Source organism: Pogona vitticeps, chromosome 3, assembly GCF_051106095.1.
Source record: "Pogona vitticeps strain Pit_001003342236 chromosome 3, PviZW2.1, whole genome shotgun sequence".
Lineage (NCBI taxonomy): Eukaryota > Metazoa > Chordata > Lepidosauria > Squamata > Agamidae > Pogona > Pogona vitticeps.
The window spans coordinates 141,797,115-141,817,694 of NC_135785.1; the positions used below are offsets into that span (position 1 = coordinate 141,797,115).

A 20,580-nucleotide genomic window follows, 5' to 3' on the forward strand; every position below is an offset into this window, starting at 1 on the left:
TGAGACAAAAATGGAGGGACCAGCCACGTCCCTTACTTTCCTAGGCATTGAGCTAGATGTATTGTGCAACAGAAGCTTCCGGAGAGCAAATTAGTTGACCTTATGATTCAGATAGCTGCACTGTTGCAGAAAAGAAAGCTCCAGGAGATTGTGGGACACTTAAACTTTGCTTGTAGAGTGGTGGCACCTGGGTGTGCATTTTTGCACTGCCTTTGCAACTCCATGAAGGGCCTGCAACACCCCTTCCATAGGACTAGGGTCACACATAGTATGTGGGATGATTTACAGGTTTGGAGTCAGTTTATGACAGGGTTCAACGGGATTTCCTTTTGGAGAGGCAAAATAGGGCTGAAAGTGGACTTCCAGGTACATTCAGACGCGGCCGGATCTTTGGGGTTTGGAATCTATTTTAGAGGCAGATGTTGTGCCATTACATGGCCAGAAGAATGGCATTACCAAGGATTTAACATTACTAGAATTTTTTCCAATTGTGGGGGCGCTGTGGCTATGGGCAGAAGAGTGGTCAAACTCTGTGGTGTGATTTTGGTGCGACAGTCAGGCAGTTGTTATATCATAAAGTAGACATGGTCTAGAGGGGCGGGGTATAAATTTAATAAATAAAATATTTAAAATATTTTTAAAAATCAATTAAAAACACTGATGTTTCGGCAGGCCTTCCCCTCAGCCAATCCCTGATCTTCCCTCTTTTTTCCTCTCTCCTAGTGTTTGTCCCATCTTGTCCAAAGTTTCTCCCCTTATTTAAAATTGTTTTAATTATATTGTATTACGCTTGTTGTAAGCCGCCTAGAGTGGTCTTAAGTGACTAGATAGGCGGGATATAAATAAATAAATAAATAAATAAACAAACAAACAAACAAACAAACAAACAATCTTACTTTGCATTCAGAACAAGTCATGACATTAGTTAGGGCATTCACTTTACAGGCCCTGCGGCTCAATATCTTAGTGCAGGCCCGACATGTACCAGGTATAGAAAATAGATTAGCTGATGCATTGTCTCACCAACAGATCGAGCTGTTCTGGGAGCTAGATCCCGGAACCAAAATGTTCGCAGAAATTCTGCCTCCAGAGGTCTGGCAAATTGGCGTGAAGACGCGGAAAGAGCAATAGGCTTGGCTCTGGCACTGAGGACACAGAAAGGGTACTTGGCTGTGAGTACAGTGTTCCATGATTTTAGGAAGCTGGTCAACCTGGAGCCGGTTTGGCTGGTGCCAGTGGATCACCTGCAGCAATTTATCGTGTATTTGAATAGAAGGGGATTGGCGCCTGGAACTATACAGGGTAGATTGTCAGCATTTGTGTTCTATGCTAGGGTTAACGGCTATCAGGATTATTCTTCGGATTACCGCATTAGGAACATGATTGAAGGTTGTTCCTAAGAAATGAGTAAAGTTCAGGACAACAGGGCTCCCATATTACCTCTACTGTTATAATGCATCTGTAGGCAGTGAGAGTTTTTGTGTAGGAATGAGTATGAGACTCGTCTTTGTAAGTGGCGTCTTTGTTGATCTTTTTCGGGATTCTGTTGACCTAGAATTAGGTAGTTGCTGCTGGAAAGGCTGACAAGACTAGAGTAGCTCTGCAATGGCAGGATGTTAAGAGTTGTTGACGGGACGGTTCAAATTCATATTCAATGATCCAAGGCTGATCAACTAGGTAAGGGTGCCCAACTTACACTAGCTCATTGTCATATAGAAAGCATCTGCCCTGTGAAAGCCACAATTGCATACTCAGAGGTTAGGGGACAAAACCATCAGGACACTTCCTAATGTCTAGGCAGGGGCCTGGTTTTGTTCTATCTCTGGAGGTCTTGTGGTGATGGTGAGGCGGTGGCACATGTTGAATTTGGGCCACAGTTATGTTTATTGGGCAGTGAAATATGTGGCTGCATCCCCTTGGAGGAGTGACCTGGGCCTTGGAGACAGAGCTCATGTTGTTTGGAGATGGCTGTGCGGCATGCTGTGGAGCCAGCTATGCCGGGCAGTGGCATTTGGCCGATTTCAACCAAATTTATTGGTAATACATCTTGGTGGCAATGATTTGGCCAGGTATTGTGGAAAGGCATTGATTCTGGACATTTTGCGCAGCCTGAAATGGTTGAAGGCCACATATCCAGCCATGCTTATTGTGTGGTCGACGATCCTCCCTCGGTTGGCATGGAGGGATGCCAGGAATTTTTTCTCCGTTAACACAGCATGCAGGAGTGTTAACCAGGAGGTCTGCAGAGCGATCTGCAGCAGCCTTGAATCAGTGTTTGGTCAACAGAGAATCCGCTTGGATAGGCCTGAGTTTTTTCGTAACAATGTTGCACATCTGTCCGATTTGGTTTCGGATATCTTCCTTGAAGATATCAAGGGGGGCCTGCTTGTTGAGCTTGATCAGCTCAATGGCGGGCATGGGACTTAGCATGGCTAGTCCCTATGCTGTGGCGGGTAGTGCGGATATAACAGGTTTTTCTGGTGAGCCCCATTGCAAACTCAGGTAAGATATAGCCCATATGACCTCCCAGCGTTGTGGACCATGTGATTACAGTGCTTAGGGGGAAAGATGCGCTAGGCTACAACCGGATCAACAGTCAACAAGTAAAACCTGGCTTGAGGTCCGGGGGTGGTCAAATTGCAGCTGGCCGGGTTCTGGGGACTCGACCGTTTGTTGCTTAGGGGGTACTTTGAGACCTCTGCGATTTAACCTGATTCTGCACTACAGCAGGCCCCCCTTTGCCAAAGGATGGCAACATTGATTATGATTAATAAAATGTGGCCTGTGTTTGAACCCGTAATTCTTGTCTCTCGTCTTTATTCCAGGGTTGGGAGGGCAATGAAGAAAGCTACTCTAACCTTCTGAATTTTCAGATATAAGTGACCTGTCATGAAAGTAAGGCAGCTTTACACATGTTAGCATTCTAACTATATGATACAATGCAGCAGGAGTTATGGTAAAATGTTATGGTAAAAACATATTTTCTTACATGGATAATGGCTCCATGAAGGACAAATGTAACTTCTGAAATGGCCTTGTTGATGCCCTTATATGGGGTTCTTCTTTATCAAGCACACCACTAGAGTGTTGAAAAACAGGTATTCAGTTTCAGAGATCTTACAATATTCTGACAACAAACTAGCAAAAGAGAAACAAACAGTAACATTTACAGAAATATTTGAACAATGCCATATTTTACTATACAATGTTTTAAAAGAAATCCCTTTAAAGTGGGAGATGATTCTTCTGAAAATGAGATCCATCATTCACACAGCATTTTTTAAAACTTGTAGTGCTATGTTGTTTTGAAATCCCTTTTTAATGCTTAAAGTGTTAAGTGAGAAAATGCATTAAGATCTAAAAACTTTCTAAATACTTAGAGAACCTAAGAAGGCGGTTTGTCAAAGAAAACTGGGGATGAAGTGGGTGGGTGGGAAAGACTCTAAGTGCAAAGAAGTGGGTTACAGCAAGAAACCGTCCACACTCTTGTAGTTATGGAAATAACATGTTTTGTTTCATCAATGTGTCCATTTTACATTATTCAGCACAAAGCTTTGTAAAATAAGAATCTTGGGAATATCACAATATAAAGGGGGAAAAGGTACAAATAACAGCTTCATAAACTGAGAAATGTACATAAATAAATCATGCAGATGGGGGCAGTTTGCTTAGCTGGCAAGAAACAAAATATGGAAAATCTGCTTGTTAAACAATAACCACAGAGTGCACTTTTATTATGTTTCCCCCCCCCCCCTTCACTACAGTAATTCATATTAGAGGTAGGAGCAGTTGCATGTTAAATAAAATCATTCAGCATTGTTCTCCTTGCATTGCAAAGAGCTGACTTATGTTGTTTTAAGATGCCTCCCATTAGAAAGTAAATATTCCTCTGATGTAACGCATTTCACAAAATTTAATAAAGATGAACTGTAAATAAAGTCACAGGCAGATTTCAGACAGTTTTATTAGCAGATTGTTGAAAAGGAGGAGGAAAAAAAAAAGAAAATTAAATACAATACCAGTAAACGTGGTTCTCACATTGAAACCAGGCTCAAATAACTAGGCTACCATAGAAAAATTTTCCAATTCTTGCATTATGATGTAAAAACAGATTTTTTGTACAGATTTTGTACAACAAAATTCATAATAACCTTTTTTCTCATTTTTAGAAAACTTTAAATATATAGATAAAAATAGACAATTTTCATAGGTCCTACATGAAGATGAGAATGTTCTGTTCCAAGGGTTTGCATAGAGCGCAAAGGTGGTTATAATATAGAACAACTAGACATTAATATCTTTAAGATTACAAAAAGCATTTAAACAATAACATAAACACATTTCTTCATAATCTAGGCAGAGGGAAAAAACTTTTTGTGTAACTAAGGAGAACAAAGAAACCCAAATTCATCATACGGTAGCATTTCATGAACGTAATATTTACACTTGTTTTAATAAGATATACTTTTCCTCATTATTCTCAGCATTTCCATTTACGTATGTACCAAACCAAACAAAGATGCATACCCAAAGAGTATGGAAAGTATACACTGTAAAAACGATTAACATACTTACAGGTGATTCTCTGCAAGGAGCAAGAGCAATGGTAGATACTACTGTAGATTTCATTTTAGTTCAATTTTAATTTTTAAAAATTCTCCTCTCATTTAAATAATTTAGCAGTTTGCCACAAAGTTCATCTAATGACAGCTGTTAACCCATTAAAGACTGCACTGAAAAGGAATATGGATTTTCTGGAGCATTTAGCACATTTCAAGAAGAAGAAGAAGAAGAAGAAGAAGAAGAAGAAGAAGAAGAAGAAGAAGAAGAAGAAGAAGAAGAAGAAGAAGAAGAAGAAGAAGAAGAAGAAGAAGAAGAAGAAGAAGAAGTCTGCTACAAAGTTTCAGGGAATAATTTCTCAATGATAAATTAGTTCCTAAAGTTTCTTTTTTTAATTCTGTGAGATGAAACTTTTAAACACATTTCTAGATTTAAAATCATGGTGGGCCAAAATGAAGCCATGAATAAATTCAACTCTGAAATACTGTGATTGGGGACGCGGAATGTGAACACTGAGATCTTGACTTTTAAAAATAGAATTATTTCAATTTGGACACAGATATTATTTTGACCATCAGAATTACTAAAGGTGGAAGATGTTTAGGGTTTACAGGTCTGATTATATTTCCATACAACAATGCATATCACAAACGTATAAAACATTACCTGTGAAGGAAGCATAATCATATATGATAATGTTTATCTTCAAAGTAGTCTTTAAATGGGTTACCTGGAGAAATATGCACGGCAAAGAAGAGAATTGGAAATGTAATAAGCACTGTGTTGCAGCTTGCTTCCGGTTATGAGCACAAAAGTGGAGAACAGATATCATAGCATTTATAAAGACAGCAAAAATAACACAAAACCAGCCTTGCATAAGACAAGGCAGGTTGGAAGGACAAAAGACTTCAACTTTATCACTCAGATCTACATGGTATTGGACTGATACATCAAGTGTCTGTTTAGCCTTCAGGGTTTTTCCCCCCTCTTCAGCAACGTTGAAGTAATATGACATTAACATATAAAAATATTTCTGGCGGGTTGACTTGCTTGTGAGCCACAATCCACTCTTAAAAGTGCTGTTTCACAGCACTGACCAATATACAAATAAAAGTGGCTGTCATCCCCAAATGCGTAAGATCCTGTTCATTAATACTGTGACTTCAGGACAAATATTTACATGCCTGCATGCTTTAAAATTAGAAAGGTGTCATTTGGACCAACAGGGTGACAAAACATATTATCTAAAATTGTTGTTTTCCTAAAAGCTAGTATTCTACTGCATACATAATACCTTCTGTGTGTGGTTTGCGGTTATATACTGTACATCTGACTAACAGGTTCAGTAAGAAGCAACATTGTCTCATCACTCCCCTTCCCAAACTACTGTCAGTTTAGAATGAGAAATTATATGAGATGGTTAATTGTATTTATTCCAAGAAAGAGACTACTGAAGACAGTAATGTCATTTGTTTAAATTCTGTACTTATTTTTCCCCAACATAAATTTGTTTTGACTTCCTTAATGTACCATTGGCTTCTTCATATCTGGAAAAATATGTCTTTAAGGGAAACAAGAATTCTTTAGTATCTGGGGAAAAACACTGGCTTTTTGAATTGTCTACTCCTATTCTCTCTCGTTTTGTATGTGTTCTTTAAGGAATCTTCTTAGGCCTCTTTTAGAAATCTGAACTTCTCTACTGTCTCGCTGGTTTATATATGATATTCTAGTCATTCAGTACAGAAGTGGACACTGTGGAAGGTTTGCTTGATGTGCTCACAAAATCAGAGGAGGACACAGTTTTCATTCCTTTGAAAAGGGAATGGAAGGTCTTTCTCTGGCTGGTCTGTACAAAGAAGTGTCCAACAGCACAATTCTCACTTGCTGGCTGTTAAGAGGAGTGCTACATAAGTGGTAGAACCATTCTCTGCAACACAGGGAGGAACCCTAGGGTGGAGGACGCTCTTGCAGAAAGCTCAGAACCTTTGTACAAATACATGAAGTGGCCCAAGTTGACTGGAAAGCACCTTTGTTTTTGCAGAACTTCCAATATGGTGAATGTCTTTCCTGCAGAGTTCTTTGAACTGTAGCACATATTTCTTCAGCTGACCAGGTTCAGTACATGACAGAAGTTTTCAAATAAAGTCTTCCATCTGAAATACAAAAGGTAAGAAAAACAGTTGGGGAAAAAAAACCTTTCCTGTATTAATATTGAAGATAACTCCCCTCTAAAAGATAAAAGTGATGAAAGCATATTTCCCTTAGTAATGATAGTACATTTCCAATTAACAATCTGAAATCTAGCAAGGCTACCTCAATCTTCTATGGCTCAAGTGCTACAATACTTCCTGAGCGACTAAAATATTTTAAAGGAAGTTGCACTCCTATCACTGTTATGAACCAAAGATGTCTACAGGGACCTGTGTGGATACGCATTTTTTTAATTGGTGGGAAATGTTAACTTGCTAAGGAACATTTTTTGGTCATGATGGCAAGAACAATTGTAGCACCCATACAGAGTTACTTCCATTCACTAAGTTGTTCTCCTGTTCAGCAGAGATGAGGGTCACCATCCAGCGACAGAACAGCTGGTCAAGAACTATGATTAAGGTGAAAGAAGGAGAAAACCCAGGCAAGACTGTCTTTTCCTTTCTTTCTCGCCCTTCTCAGGGTATTCCTCAGGCATTCATCTCTTCATTAAATTAAATTAAATTAAATTAAAGACATGGATGTTTCGGCAGGCCTTCCCATCAAATAATTCCTGACACCTTTCCTCTTCTTTTTTACTCATTTTATTGTTTTTCACTCTGTGTATTGCTTTTATTATTTAAACTGTTTATAAATTTTCATTGTATTTTTATGATTGTTAGCCGCCTAGAGTGGTCCTGACCCGACCAGATAGGTGGGATATAAAATAAATAAATAAATAAATAAATAAATAAATAAATAAATAAATAAATACATAAATAAATAAATAAATAAATAAATAAATAAATTCTTATCCTCTGAACATGCAGGTTCTGGCTGTTGCTTTGCTCACCAACGGTTGGCCTTTGCATATTCTGTTTAACATGCCACATACTTTATTCATTTATTCTATTTTAAGAATTTACAAACTGCACTTCCATCCAAAAACTTATTTATATACCTAAAATTTCGACATCAGAATGGCATATATGTAGGTTTTACTCTAGCACCAAAGGGGATAAATATTGGTGCCAGACATGTCTCATTTGTCAGGGTGCTTAATAGGAGAGGCACCACTGGAGAGACCAGCCTTTTTTCTGTTACCTGCACTTTTTAATGGACAGAAGAGGGTGAAAGAATTACTAATCTGTTTTGTTCATTATGGGAGCAGGTCGTCTTTCAAATATTCAATATTAAGTGATTAAGTGTTAACTTGCCAGTGCCTTGAATTGGCCTCTGCAGTGACCAATTTGACCTCTTCCCAAATCTGGGACCTATACCCACAGAGCTGCTGCCTTGTCAGTTCAGTTTATTTGCCGTCAAATAAACAGGTTGACCCTGCGAGCCACAACTACATTTTGGACAGTCGATGTGATATGCTCAGCCATTCAAGCATTCAAAAGCAACATTACAAATCCAAGAGGGAGGAGGCTCAAAATTTCCCAATTAAGAGAAGAGGGGCAGATGACTTATTTTCTTTCAACAAGCTTATCCAGGGCCATAGCCATGTGTTCCTCTGCTCATGACTAAGAGAAGAGTACATCACCTCTCCACTCTCAATGATCTCCCTGCCTAAGACACATAATAAGAATAGTGCTGTCTGATTAACAAAATAACAAAGCAGATTAAAATATATAAATAGTATCAGATACCAAAAACAGTAAAAGAAAGCAGTAGCAAAGTGCCAAAACAATGAAGTTCTAAATAAGTACTATGTTAAAAAAATACAAAAAAACTAATCCAATAAAACACTAAGGCAGTGCAGCACTAAGCCAAGATGACATTAAAACAAAAATGTTAAAAGTGCTAAAGAACAGGCTGGAAACCAACACAGATTACAATCGTGTAGTTACAGAAAATAATATTGCAGCCCCTATGACAGCACTTAGAAGAATCTTTCCTCCATTTCTCCTTATAATGAAACAAATCATGTCCATTTGTAAATGTGGATAAAGAATCTGGGATAAATACTTTACTAGGGATACTACTGAGCTGCAGAATTTTGCTTTCTCTTATAAACTGAAGAACTGTCAACTTTACACATTGACCTTTAAATGTGATAAAGAAAAAGAACTATAAAGAATTGTTTGCTAGAAGAATGGAACCATGATGCCTTAACAAATTCATCTTTAAGACGGCACAGTGTGTTTTGTCTTGCAGAATGTTACCTTTATTTGCAAGCAGGAAACAAGCAAAAAACAAGGACTCGTCTGCTGTGTTCTATCCTCAGACAAAAAAACAGAGATGGAGAAGTATGCCATCTGATTTATGCTCAATACACTAGGCTCCTTTTTTAAATTCAGAGAGGCCTCTCCAGAGAAAGCAACCATTGTTCAGCCAATAAAATTATGGAATCCAATGACAGAAGGAGCAATTAAGAGCTATCTCAGTGACATGCGCAGTTGGGCATTCGTTCTGTTTTCACCCCTTACATACCATGTTTTCCCAAGGTGATATATAGACCAGACCCTAGCAGAAACAAGAGATCAGATATTTAATTTAAAATCTTCATAAATATAAACACTGTGGGAGAAATATTATATGGCAAGAAGTCTAGCAGGATTCATCTATAACAAAGGCATCACTACTGAGAAGACGTTGCTTTAAGGCCTAACAGATTTCACTTCCGAAAAAGATGGGGCATCATAGAGTAATGTTTTACCAGATGAACTGAATGTATAAAAACTTCAGTTGTAGGGTGGATATGTACTCTACAGATGACCACCATTTACTTGGAGGTCTATCAAAAAACTGGTGAAGAAGCTAGTTGAATGCTTGTTCAATTCATGCCTAGTTTAAAGAGAAAGAACTGCAACCAAGAAGAGCAAAAAGTTAAGTTACCTCTTAGGAGTAAACATTTGAGTGCAGATTCAGCAGGCAAACAAGCCAATCTATCACAGCTTTCTACACTATACGGAGATATATCATTACTTCCGTTTACATGCCAGTGATAATTTCTAATGGCACATCTGTCTCTGTGTGTGTGAGCAGTGCAAGTTTAAAGTGAATCCTTGCATATTCTTTTTCTTACTATACCTAATATGTGGGAGTCAGACTAGATAGTAGACATACACCATTTGGAATTTATGGACTCAATTTTCCAGAATTCTCCAAGGATCTCCAGGCAGAATCTTGAGAGTTCCAGCCCACAAACCCACACCTTCAGACACCCATAGTTCACTCTCCTGGAACAGGTCACAGGCTGTATGACCTTCTAGGGCCTTCATTTCCTGCCACTATGCTTCCTTGTGGTTCTTTGGGAGGTGCCAGGATTATCACTGTAGGAGCTTCCTCCTAGGAAGCATTGCAGAAGAAAACGAAGGCCTGGAATGCCATGCAGCCTCTGACAACTAGGCCCTGCACCAGTGAGCAAAAGATAGGTGTTGGAAGGTGTAAGTTTATGGCTTTGAACTCGCAGAATTCTCCTCAAGAAATGTTTGGAAAATTCTGGGAGATGAAATTCAGAAAATCCAAATGGTACATCTCTATTCTTCATGCTGATTTTCTGGTAATATGTCATATTTTTTCAGTGGAGAAGGATTCAGTTATGTGACAACATCTTTGTAATTCAAAGGGGTGCTTTCAAGACACAGGGTTATCATCCTAGTCAGAACTGGCTGAATTAAAGCTTCCAGTCATCCAATTCTTACACTGTATAGCACTGCACATGGGGCTTCTAGTTGGATATGGGTTCATACAGCTCCTCTAAAGTCAGAACTGCATGCACAGTGGCCCATTAGCGCTATGGATTCTGCCACCTCGATACTAGCCATTAGCTGCAGACCTGTCACTATTATACACAATATTGTCCATCAGTCTGAGAGCAGACTTAATGTTCATACAGAATTTTAAGATATTTCAAAAAGGCAGAAGAACTTATGGATTAACATTTTTGCATATTTAACACCCTTACTTCTTATCCATGTTGTCTTACATATGTATCTCTCATTTATTTTGTGTCATTTGTAAGCCGCCTTTCTCCCAATGAGGTGACTGATTAAAAGAGGAACTACAAACATCAATGATCTCCCAGCAATAAATACCACAATCTTACCAATTAACTGCTGACAAGGTGTCCCGTGCACCCCTATCCTATCAACCAGCTGAGCAGTGAGATCTTACCTTTTGCTGAATCACAGCCAGTGCTTATAATAATAGATTTGGAAGACTGAGGCTCTGTCCCAAGTATGCATGCAGCAGCCCACATGTGCAGCTTCTTGTATATCAGCTTTGTTTGTTTTTGAACCAACACCTTTAATTTTAACAAAACCACAAGCATGGCAATTCCTTTCATCAGTAGATGGACAGACAATGTCTCACACTGACAGTACTGAAATTATTTCATGTAGGATACCTTTCCCCCTTTTTTCTTTAATGTACCTGTTTCTTTCAGTGCAGAAAAAAGTTTTTTCTCTCTCCTTGAAAACTCATGTGTTTCTCTTAGCAATGGATCCAATGGGCGCTGCTACATAGCAGATTTCCTTTATGTCATTCTCTTATCCTGACTCTTTTCTAAAACCCATTTCTTTAAAAAGGGACCACCATCCATTCTTCTCCTTGTGAAAGATCCTTCCAAACTTTTCCCACTAAGTGGACTATCTTCTTGCTGCTTATTGAGTCCATACGCTCACATTCTTTTCTAAAAGAATTTCTTTGTTCCCTCTGAGCTTTATGCATGGAAAGTAAAAAGGAACTGCCACAATGTTTAGAAAGAAACAGTTCTTTCCACAACAAAGGGAAACTGAAGAAGGAAATGTTTTCAGGGATTTCAAATTCTACCATCCAGGAAGTACTGGAACATTGGTACTCCTATTTCAAACTAAAAGCACAGGGTGGACCATTTCAAGGTGGTCAAGAGCCACACAAGGAGTAATGTAGGCACTAGTGTCTACATACCCATGCATGTGAATGCTCATATGACCCCTCCACATATGTCCTCTCATCGTACTGCAGATAATTAGAGATGCATACAATAAGATGTTGCATTGACCCTAATTGCAGTGATATGGAGTAGCACTGCTGACACACGGATGAAAGTAAAGCCTCCTCTCTAACTCATTGATGCTGTTCAACCTCACCACCAGCCCAGAGAAGCTGTGCAGGAGTATCCTTCTGCACCATAGGATACTGGTGCAGACCAAAGGATGTCTTGGTGTTAGTCACTGGCTCTGTCACAGATTTCCATGGAACACTGGCAGCTATTTTTCTGCTTTAGAAGAGGGGGGATAATAGAACTGGTCATTCTGCTTAGTAGAGAAGGGTAGGGAGGGCTTCATTGGAGAAAAGAATTGCTTAATATGCTGATGGCAGCTAACTCACTGGGTTCCTAGACATACTGTACATACCATGGGCTGCCCATCTGTGTGATAGATTCAGAGTCTTGATGTTGCCTGTGTGTACACAGCTGTGGATAAGAGAGGGAGCTGCATACACAATGACATCTCTACTTCTACATGCTAAGCATACATGCAGAGAAGGATGTTTCTTTCCATGTATGTTTACCCGCCCCTCTTGACTGGACTGATAAAAGACAAGATAATATATAGAAAAAATAAAGTGGAACAAACAAATAATAATAATAATAATAATAATAATAATAATAATAATAATAATAATAATAATAATAATAATAACAACAACAACAACAACAACAACAACAACAATAACAATAACAACAACAACAACAATAATAATAACAACAACAACCACCACCACCACCACCACCACCACCACCACCACCACCACCTTAGAACTACAGAGCTGGAAGGGACCCTATGGATCATTAACTCTATCCCCTGTCAAGGAGGCACAGTAGGTAACTGAAATCCCTCACTCTGTCTTTGTGGACAGATGCCTAAACTACTTAGCTATCCAGCAATGCTTGAATAAAAAGAAGCCTGCCCACACAGGTTAAAGGGTACAATCATTCACACTTCCACTTAGGATGAAACATGATTTAAAAGGTGGCAGCTATTTTGTAGGCTCCTGTAACCTAATGAGGTTTGCCATTTTTCAAAGAACAGCTGTGTGTGCGCGCCCAAATGCACACAACCTCTTCAACCCAATGTTGATAAAATAATTTCTGATCCATAACTCAAGCACATTTAAATTACATAAGTGGTGGGTTTATTTGTTTTAATAAGAAAGGGCAAATATGACTTGCAGTGTAATCCTAAGCTTCCATTCAATGCAATGTTTTAATAATTGAAGGAAAAGGAACAAAAAACAGTAAAGTTGGAGACAAAGGCAAACAAATGGGAGATGATTCATGCAATGTTTGATAAAATAGCATCAGGAAATCCAAATAATAGCAAGTATCTCGCAACAGATGGGAGGGATCTTTGACAAACTGCAGCCCTTATCAAAAGCACTAACAAGGAAGTAATCTAATTAGGGACAGAATAATTTTCTCCCTGCTTTCTTATATCTCACTTAAGATATTTATGATGCAGACAAAGGAGGTTTTATTTACCACATCACCAACATTATGCTGATACACTGAGCAGGACAGGTTGCTTATCTGTAACTGTGTTTTTTCAAGTGGTTATCTGTGCACTCACACACATGTGGAGCATCTGCACTTGTGCAGCATTTTCCAGAACCTTCCAAAGCTAAGTTTTGGCGGGGGTCCTACCCAATCCACTGCACATGCATGTAGTGGTGCTTCTGGTCTTTCAGTTCTATGTTTGCTAAGAAATATGCAGACATCCAAGAAGGGAGGAGAGTGGACTGTGTGATTGCACAGATGACAAAGAAGTGCTGTTACAAGTAAGCAACCTGCCCTTCTTCTTTGTGGTTTCTGTGGACTCACACATGAGAGACTAGCAAGCTTATCTTGGAGGAAGGATGTCATTAAGGACAGCTCTGCCAGAACTTGCATCCTGCTGTGCCCTGCCGTCTATTCTTTAATGCATAACAAAGTTGGATGGCTGAGCTCAGAAGGCTGCTTCATATATATCTGGTAGTAGAATATTTCATTAAAAAGTAGTGGAGTTGGCTCTTGCTCTGGTGGAATATGCTTGCAGTACTCATGGGCTGGCCAAGTGAGCAAGTTGATAGCATATGGCTATGGTGGAGACCTATTTGGAGAATCTTTGAAAGAGAGGGTACTGGGTGCCTTGTGTGTCTGATAACAACAGACAAAGAGGCTGTATGTTGAAAAGAGGCCATGAGAAGGACATAGAAAGATAATGCTCTACAGGCATCAAGTGTATGAAGGGATAATTCTGATGATGTAGATGGGTTAGGGTAGAAAGCTGGCAGGATTATATTCTACAGGATGTGGAAGGCAGCTACCACCTTGAGATGTAAGGAAAAGTCTGGTTGCAGTATAGCTTTATTTCTGTGAAACATTAAAGGGGGGGGGGCTCAATCCTGACCCTTCTTGTGCTGAGGTTATGGCAACCAGGAAGGCAAACTTCACAGACACCAGATGGAAGGCAGTGGTTCCAGTGATTAAAATGGTATGGAAAGTAGATTCGATCTAACTCCTGAGAGGCTCATAGTGGTGTGATTGGTGTTGATGGTGGGAAAGACCTTTAAGCACTGTTTTACATGATGGTAGGTAAACCACAATAAGTGGATTATAATAAAAGGGGTAGACTACTATTGTTACAAAACAGACATTGATAGAGGGCATGGTCAATCCCTCTCCCTTAGACCTAGGAGGAAGTAAAAAATGGGTTGTAGAGAGATTTTGGTCTTGCTTGTGTGTCTACCCTCAGAGAGGGGCCTGGAATGACTGTCATTTCTTGGATAAGGGCAATATTGGATTGATTATTAGGTTTCTGCAAGACCTCCAGGACATCTTGAACTGAAGTTGAGAGGTCTCTGAAGGTTTGCCATGCTGTGTGGCACCAAGTCCATGGCTCTAAACATCAGATCTTATTATTGGTTAAAGTTAGGAGATCCAGTAGCAGTAGTAATCAGATATATTGATGGTTGGTGGGGACAAGAAGTGGTAAGAATGATGGCTGTGGTGTTATGAGGATACAATTTATGTTGCCCTGTCTGAACCTGGTAAGTACTTTGGAAATTAAAGGAAAGAATAAAATGTATAGAAGAACTTGTGTGGAAGGTGTCCCTTTTTGACATCCTGGATGGATGTGTCCTAGAGCAGAAAAAACTGGACTGAGTTCTGTGGGGAGATGCAAAGAGGTGAATAGACGTTGTAGAGGTTGTCTAGAGGGGCGGGGTAAAAATCGAATAAATAAATAAATAAATAAAAAATAAAATATAAGAGTCCCCCACTTGGGAAAATTATCATGGGTATAGCATACATTTGTGAGATGTTATGCAGCAACTGCTGAGTGCATCTGCTTGTATGTCCATTTGTGGTATATGAATGACAATTGGCCAGATTTTAAAGTGAAGGCAAAGTATCTAGAAGGTTATTGCCAGGTGAGTGAGAGTGGCTGAACAGATCCCTCCTTGTTCATTGATACAATGGACCACAGTGGTATTGTCAATCATGACTTGTACCATCTGATTAGAAATAATCTTTTGGAAGGTTGTGATAGCTGTTAAAACTGCCAGAACTCAGGCACATTTATGTGGTGGTAACTGAACATCGGGTGTGGATTTCATGACTTTGTAATTCACTCCACAACTTGTGTATGGCACTTCCATTGCATGAATAATGGACGAGCAAGGTTGGAGAAAAAAGCTCTCACTTGAAAGTGGTTCGACAAGGCCCACCATCTCAGGGCAGTTTGTATTGGCAGGGGAAGAGACGTGACAGTCTGGGAACCCCCAAAGAGATGTCAGAATTCCACAAAGAACAACAGCAAAAAATGTTCATGTGAAGTCAGGCCTGTGAGATGACAATTATGGTGGAAACCATGAGCTCTATAATCACTTGTATTTTGTGGAGGGGATGTCTGGCGGTCCAGAGAAGGTAGTGCACTTTTTCCTGTGTAGTTCTGGCTCTGATGGCAGTATGGACAACCATGCAGCTGGAGAGTATAGGCAGATGACAAAGAAGCCAATGACCTGATTTTGGATTAGGGAGGATATTGTTGTGTTAATCCTGAGGCTGGGATGACAAAAGTGGTCCAGGGAGAACTTTAGTTCATAAATAAGTGTTTGTCTGGAAGTGAGTAGATTGTTAGAACCTGCATATGGAGAAAGGTCACCACCACTGTCATAAAATTTGTAAGCACTCATGGGGCTGTAGAGAGCATGACCTGGAGCAATGTAATCTAAAAGGCATATATTCTTAATGTGAAATGGATGTTCATATGGAAATATTTGTCTTTGAAATCTGTGAGAAAACACGTATTTGGTGGTGGCAAAGGTGTGGATATGTTGGAGGTCTAAGGTAGAGCACAACACAGCATCCTTTCTGGGGACAGTAAAATACCTTGAGTAAAATCCTCTTGGTGTCTGGCTGGACAGGAACCAATTCTATGGTGCCTTTTGCTAGGACAGAGGTGATCTCTGCAGAGGTCAGAAGTGGCAAAGGTGATGTAGGTTTGATGATACTTTATGGTGGGAAGGTGTAGGTTTCTATGGCATACCACACCCTCACAATGGTTAGTAAAGAGTCTGCTATTATTGCTCACCAGTGAAGGTAGCAGTCAGTGAGGTGGCCTGCGTAAGATGTAGTGGGTGGTAGTGTGGGGAAGGGGAAGTGTCAAAATGGTTCTTGGATATAGATAAGAGCTTCTTAGTGAGTGATCTGCATCTGCCTTGATTGTATGCCTATACAATCATGCTGTGTCATGGAAGATGATTTGGAGGATGACTGGCAAGAGATGGGGTCTAAGAATACTGCTGTGGTGTATAAGTCTTGATGTGAGCGATCAGCTCTCCTAAGAGATGCTTGACCATTCAGACAGAGAGTAATTAGAAGCCTGTGCTCCCTCATTTAGCTGGGTCGAGTCCTGATAACCTCAGCCAAGGGCTGCCCCAAAACTTCTGCTTACAAGTCTGCCCTAAAAAGATACTTCAGCAACTTTAGAAAATTCCAAAAAAGAAAAACACATGAGCTATGTAGACTTACTTTGCTCAACAGGGTAGGACTCATTAGCGTAAATGTGGCCTAATTTCCCCCTCAGGGTAATACTAAGACAGCTATACTGTTCAAGAGGCCAATTGATTTTTATAATTATTATTTTATTAAAAAAGATATAAAGATTTACAAAATAAAGTCAGTTTAATGCATAAGCAAGCATATTATCATTTTCAAGGCTTGATACAAAATAGAAATAAAGCAATATTTCTCTTCAAATACAAAAAACACTAAAAATCTTTAAAAATCTCTAAAAAGCTCTATTAGGGTGGGCAAGAGGCATAAAGCCCCCCTTTCTCCCTAGTCTCCCTACATCTCTATCAGTCCTTTACCTGCACTGCGCAGCAGGCAAAAAGACCTAGAACAACTACATTAGAAAAATAGTCCAAAAGGTAGAACGAGGTAATCCAAAGGAAAGAAGAAGAATGAATGAATGAACGAATGAATATTGTCCATAGTAAAAGTTCCTTTTTCAAGCTTCGTTGGGATCCCCCTTCTTCTTCGTCTCTCACACTGTCATCCACTCAAGGCACGAGATCAGGTAAACAGTTCCTCCTTATCTTCTTTCTTCTCTTCTCATGGGAATACTGTAGGTGTTGTTGTCCTTAGCACATCTGTAGCTCCGCCATAACAAATGCCTAGTCTTCTTATCTAGGAATGTTCTCTTCAGGCCTACAAGAAAACATTCCCACACCCTCTGGATGTGTCAGGGTTTAGGTTATTAAAGCTAAAATGTAATATTCTAAATGGGATTTGTAATCATGGAATTGTGTAGAAGGAATCAATCCTAGTCTATGTGTCATGAACTAGATGCTTCGAGAAGCTGATTTTTTCTTAGAGCTAGTTGAAATTTTCCATGTAGCAGCCTTGGCCAGAGACAATAAGGACCAAAGACATAACATCAAGGAAGAATGTCAACAACACCTGCAGTCCCATGAGAAAAGGAGGTGGAGAGAGATGAGCAGTCCTTCGTCCTGATTGGTTAACGTCAGTGGAGAGTGAAGAAGGAGGGTGTTCCAGCATGAGAAGAAAATGGAGAGATGCTGACACAGAGAGACCTTTTTTGAATCTCTTTTTTATTTTTGGATTTTACCTTGGATTATGGATTTTTAAATGGACTATGGAGTTCCCATTACTATAGCTAGGATGTAGATCATAGCAAGAATAGAGAAAGGCGGGCTCAGCCTTACCCACCTTTCTAGCTAGTAGAGTTTTCTTATTTTATTTTTATAGCTGAGATTTCAAAGACTGTTAAGGACTTTGTTAGTTCCTGTGATTATTGCCAAAAAACAGGCCATAAAACTAATAAGACAAAGGCAAAGATACAGCCAGTGGCAGTTCCAAATCAAGTATTCCAGTGTTTACAAATGGATGTATTGGGACCTTTTGTTCCTACTAAGACTAAGAAGCGCTACATAATCTCATTTATCTGTCAAACAAGTAGATGGATCAAGGCCTACAGTATCAGCAACGTGTCTGCTCAAACAGTAGCACACGTTGTGGTGGATTTGTGTTCACGTATTGGCATACCTTCTCAAATAGTTTGTGATCAAGCCGGTGCTTTCAAAAGTGAACTGATGAGGAAGATTTGTGAGATAAGCGGAATCCAATTATCTTTCAGCCAATCTTATCATCCACAATCCCATGGACAGATTGAGAGAGGTCAACAAACTCTGGTGCAAGAATATGGGAAAAGTTGGGACGAACTTTTGCCTTTTGCTTTGTTTGCTTATCGCAGCGCATCACATTCTTCTTTGGGGGGATTTTCTCCAAGCGAGATTGTTTTTGGGAAAAATCTACAAGGACCTTTGGACTTATTGAAATCTGATTGGGAAGGAGTTATACAGAGTAGTTCTGTACCTGTTGCTGATTTTGTTAGAAATCTCCAAGAGAAATTATTAGCTGTGCAAGATCTGGCTAAAGAGAACTTATTGAGAGCTCAAGCTAAGCAAAAGTACTTTCATGACAGGAAAGCTAGACAGAGAATTTGGTGATTTGGTACTTATGCTGAACCCACTCAGACCTTCTAAACTTGAAGTTGTCTGGGAAGGTCCAGGGAAAATCATTCAAAAACTGGGAAATGTCAATTACTTTGTCAAAATGCTTAATTCAGGGAAAAACTGTTATGCATCATGTCAATAGTTTGAAATTGTATAGAGACAGATCTGCAATGGTTTTCCAATGTCATGCTGCATGTATTCAACCTGAACATGAAGATGTTGATATGTTGTCTGAATTACAGAATGCTGCTACATGGTCTGACAATAGTGTTTTGTCGGGTACTCCAGGAGAGAGAGAAAAGCTTTTACAGATTTTAGAGCAATTTAAAGATGTTTTTTTCAGACAAACCTGGCTATACCAATTTGGTTAGTCATGTTATAGACACTGGTGACAGCCAGCCTATATGGTCCAGCCCGTATTGGTAATCATGCTGTTCAGATTGAACAAGAGATACAAAAGATGTTATCTCTGGGTGTAATTGAACCAGAGATCCAAAAACATGTAACTGACCGTTGAAACAATGTTAATGTTTCACTGTTTCCTTATTCTCAGAGTAATTACTGTATGGATACTTACTAACATGACTGTTTTCTATTTTTCAGAAAGTAGAGTGGTTAACCAAAAGAATGTATTGACTTACTGCTATTAGAATGTTTTCTACCTCAATGCTTTGCTAGATTAAATGCAATTTTGAATGTATTAATATTAATCATTAGTATTTACACTATGTAACCAATTAATTACTGCTAGTTACTGCACTTAGTTTGCCAAAAATGGGAACAGAATCACTGTTCCGGATTTTTGGGACACCCGGTGGTAGCATGTCATGGTTTAGAATTTTCTTATTTTATTTTTATAGCTGAGATTTGCTATATTTCTAACTATCTTAGCATATGGAAATGTACTTGAATGTTATGCTTTGCAACAAACTGAATATCTCAAATTCTTTATTTTTCTAATAAAACAATAATACTTAAAAATGTATGTTTGGTCTTTTGAGCAGACAACCTGCTTAATTACTTAAATTTATTTAGGCCACAAGTATGCTACTGAGTCCAATTAATTACTTGAGTTTTGCTGGTCTTGGCAGACTCTGAGACTCATGGTTTTATCTTTGGTTTTCTCAGTTAATTATTAAATGGGAATAGACTTAGGAAAAGAGTGGCAGGTGTGACAGCCTAGTTGAGAAAAGGACTCATCTCAACTTAAATCGGGGTACCCTGGACTCTGGAACCTCTCTATTCCGGGCCCCAGCATTCTCTTAGGAGAGCTGACTGCTTACAGGCGCTACCTGGAACTGAGATGTGTACACGATTGCAAGCTGAGTCCTAAACATTTGACTCTGGTATCGAGCTTGCCATTATAATTCAGCTTGTCATTAGTCTTCTCACTAAACAAGCTATGTTTATTGAAGGGAAGATCTTTGATAGTAAATCTGACATCTGGAGAGATGCTCAAGGATTGAAGCCTGGCATGCCTCCCAAGCGCCACTGCACTTCCTAATGTCTTGGCAGAAGTATTCTCAAGTCAGCTGTGTGGCATTCCATATTAATCTATTGTCTTATTGTTGGTCTTCTGTTTGAAAGATGGCAGTGATTGATACCAAAGCTGGTTTTGGTCTCATGGACGGATCTGATGGAAGCACTGTGATTGATACTATCTGAATTTCTGGTGGTTGTAGATGGCCTATTGCAGTCTGACATGGTTGTCCTAGATGGACTTCAGGCTAAATAGCAGAGGGCACTTTTTCCAGTGTTTATTGCTTGGTCAAAGCCCTTTAAAAATTCTTTTAAAGAAGGGCCCTGGAGTAGGCATATAAC

At 39.3% G+C, this 20,580-nt stretch overlaps 1 protein-coding gene and 1 long non-coding RNA gene across 5 annotated transcripts in view; one reads left to right on the forward strand and one right to left on the reverse strand.

The window, feature by feature from the left end:
- LOC144588291 (uncharacterized) overlaps window positions 1–20,580 on the forward strand; it is a 48,685-nt gene that overhangs the window by 6,489 nt on the left and 21,616 nt on the right. The window lies entirely within an intron of this gene.
- Window positions 3,947–20,580, reverse strand: part of DACH1 (dachshund family transcription factor 1) — a 514,217-nt gene continuing 497,583 nt past the window's right edge. For all 4 annotated transcript variants that reach the window (XR_013543786.1, XR_013543788.1, XM_078390759.1 and 1 more), the window contains one exon: window positions 3,947–6,713. Coding sequence is in view for 2 of the 4 variants with exons in the window: in XM_078390759.1 (XP_078246885.1) it covers window positions 6,676–6,713 (38 nt within the window). In the remaining 2 variants the exon portion in view is untranslated. The remainder of the gene's footprint in view (window positions 6,714–20,580) is intronic.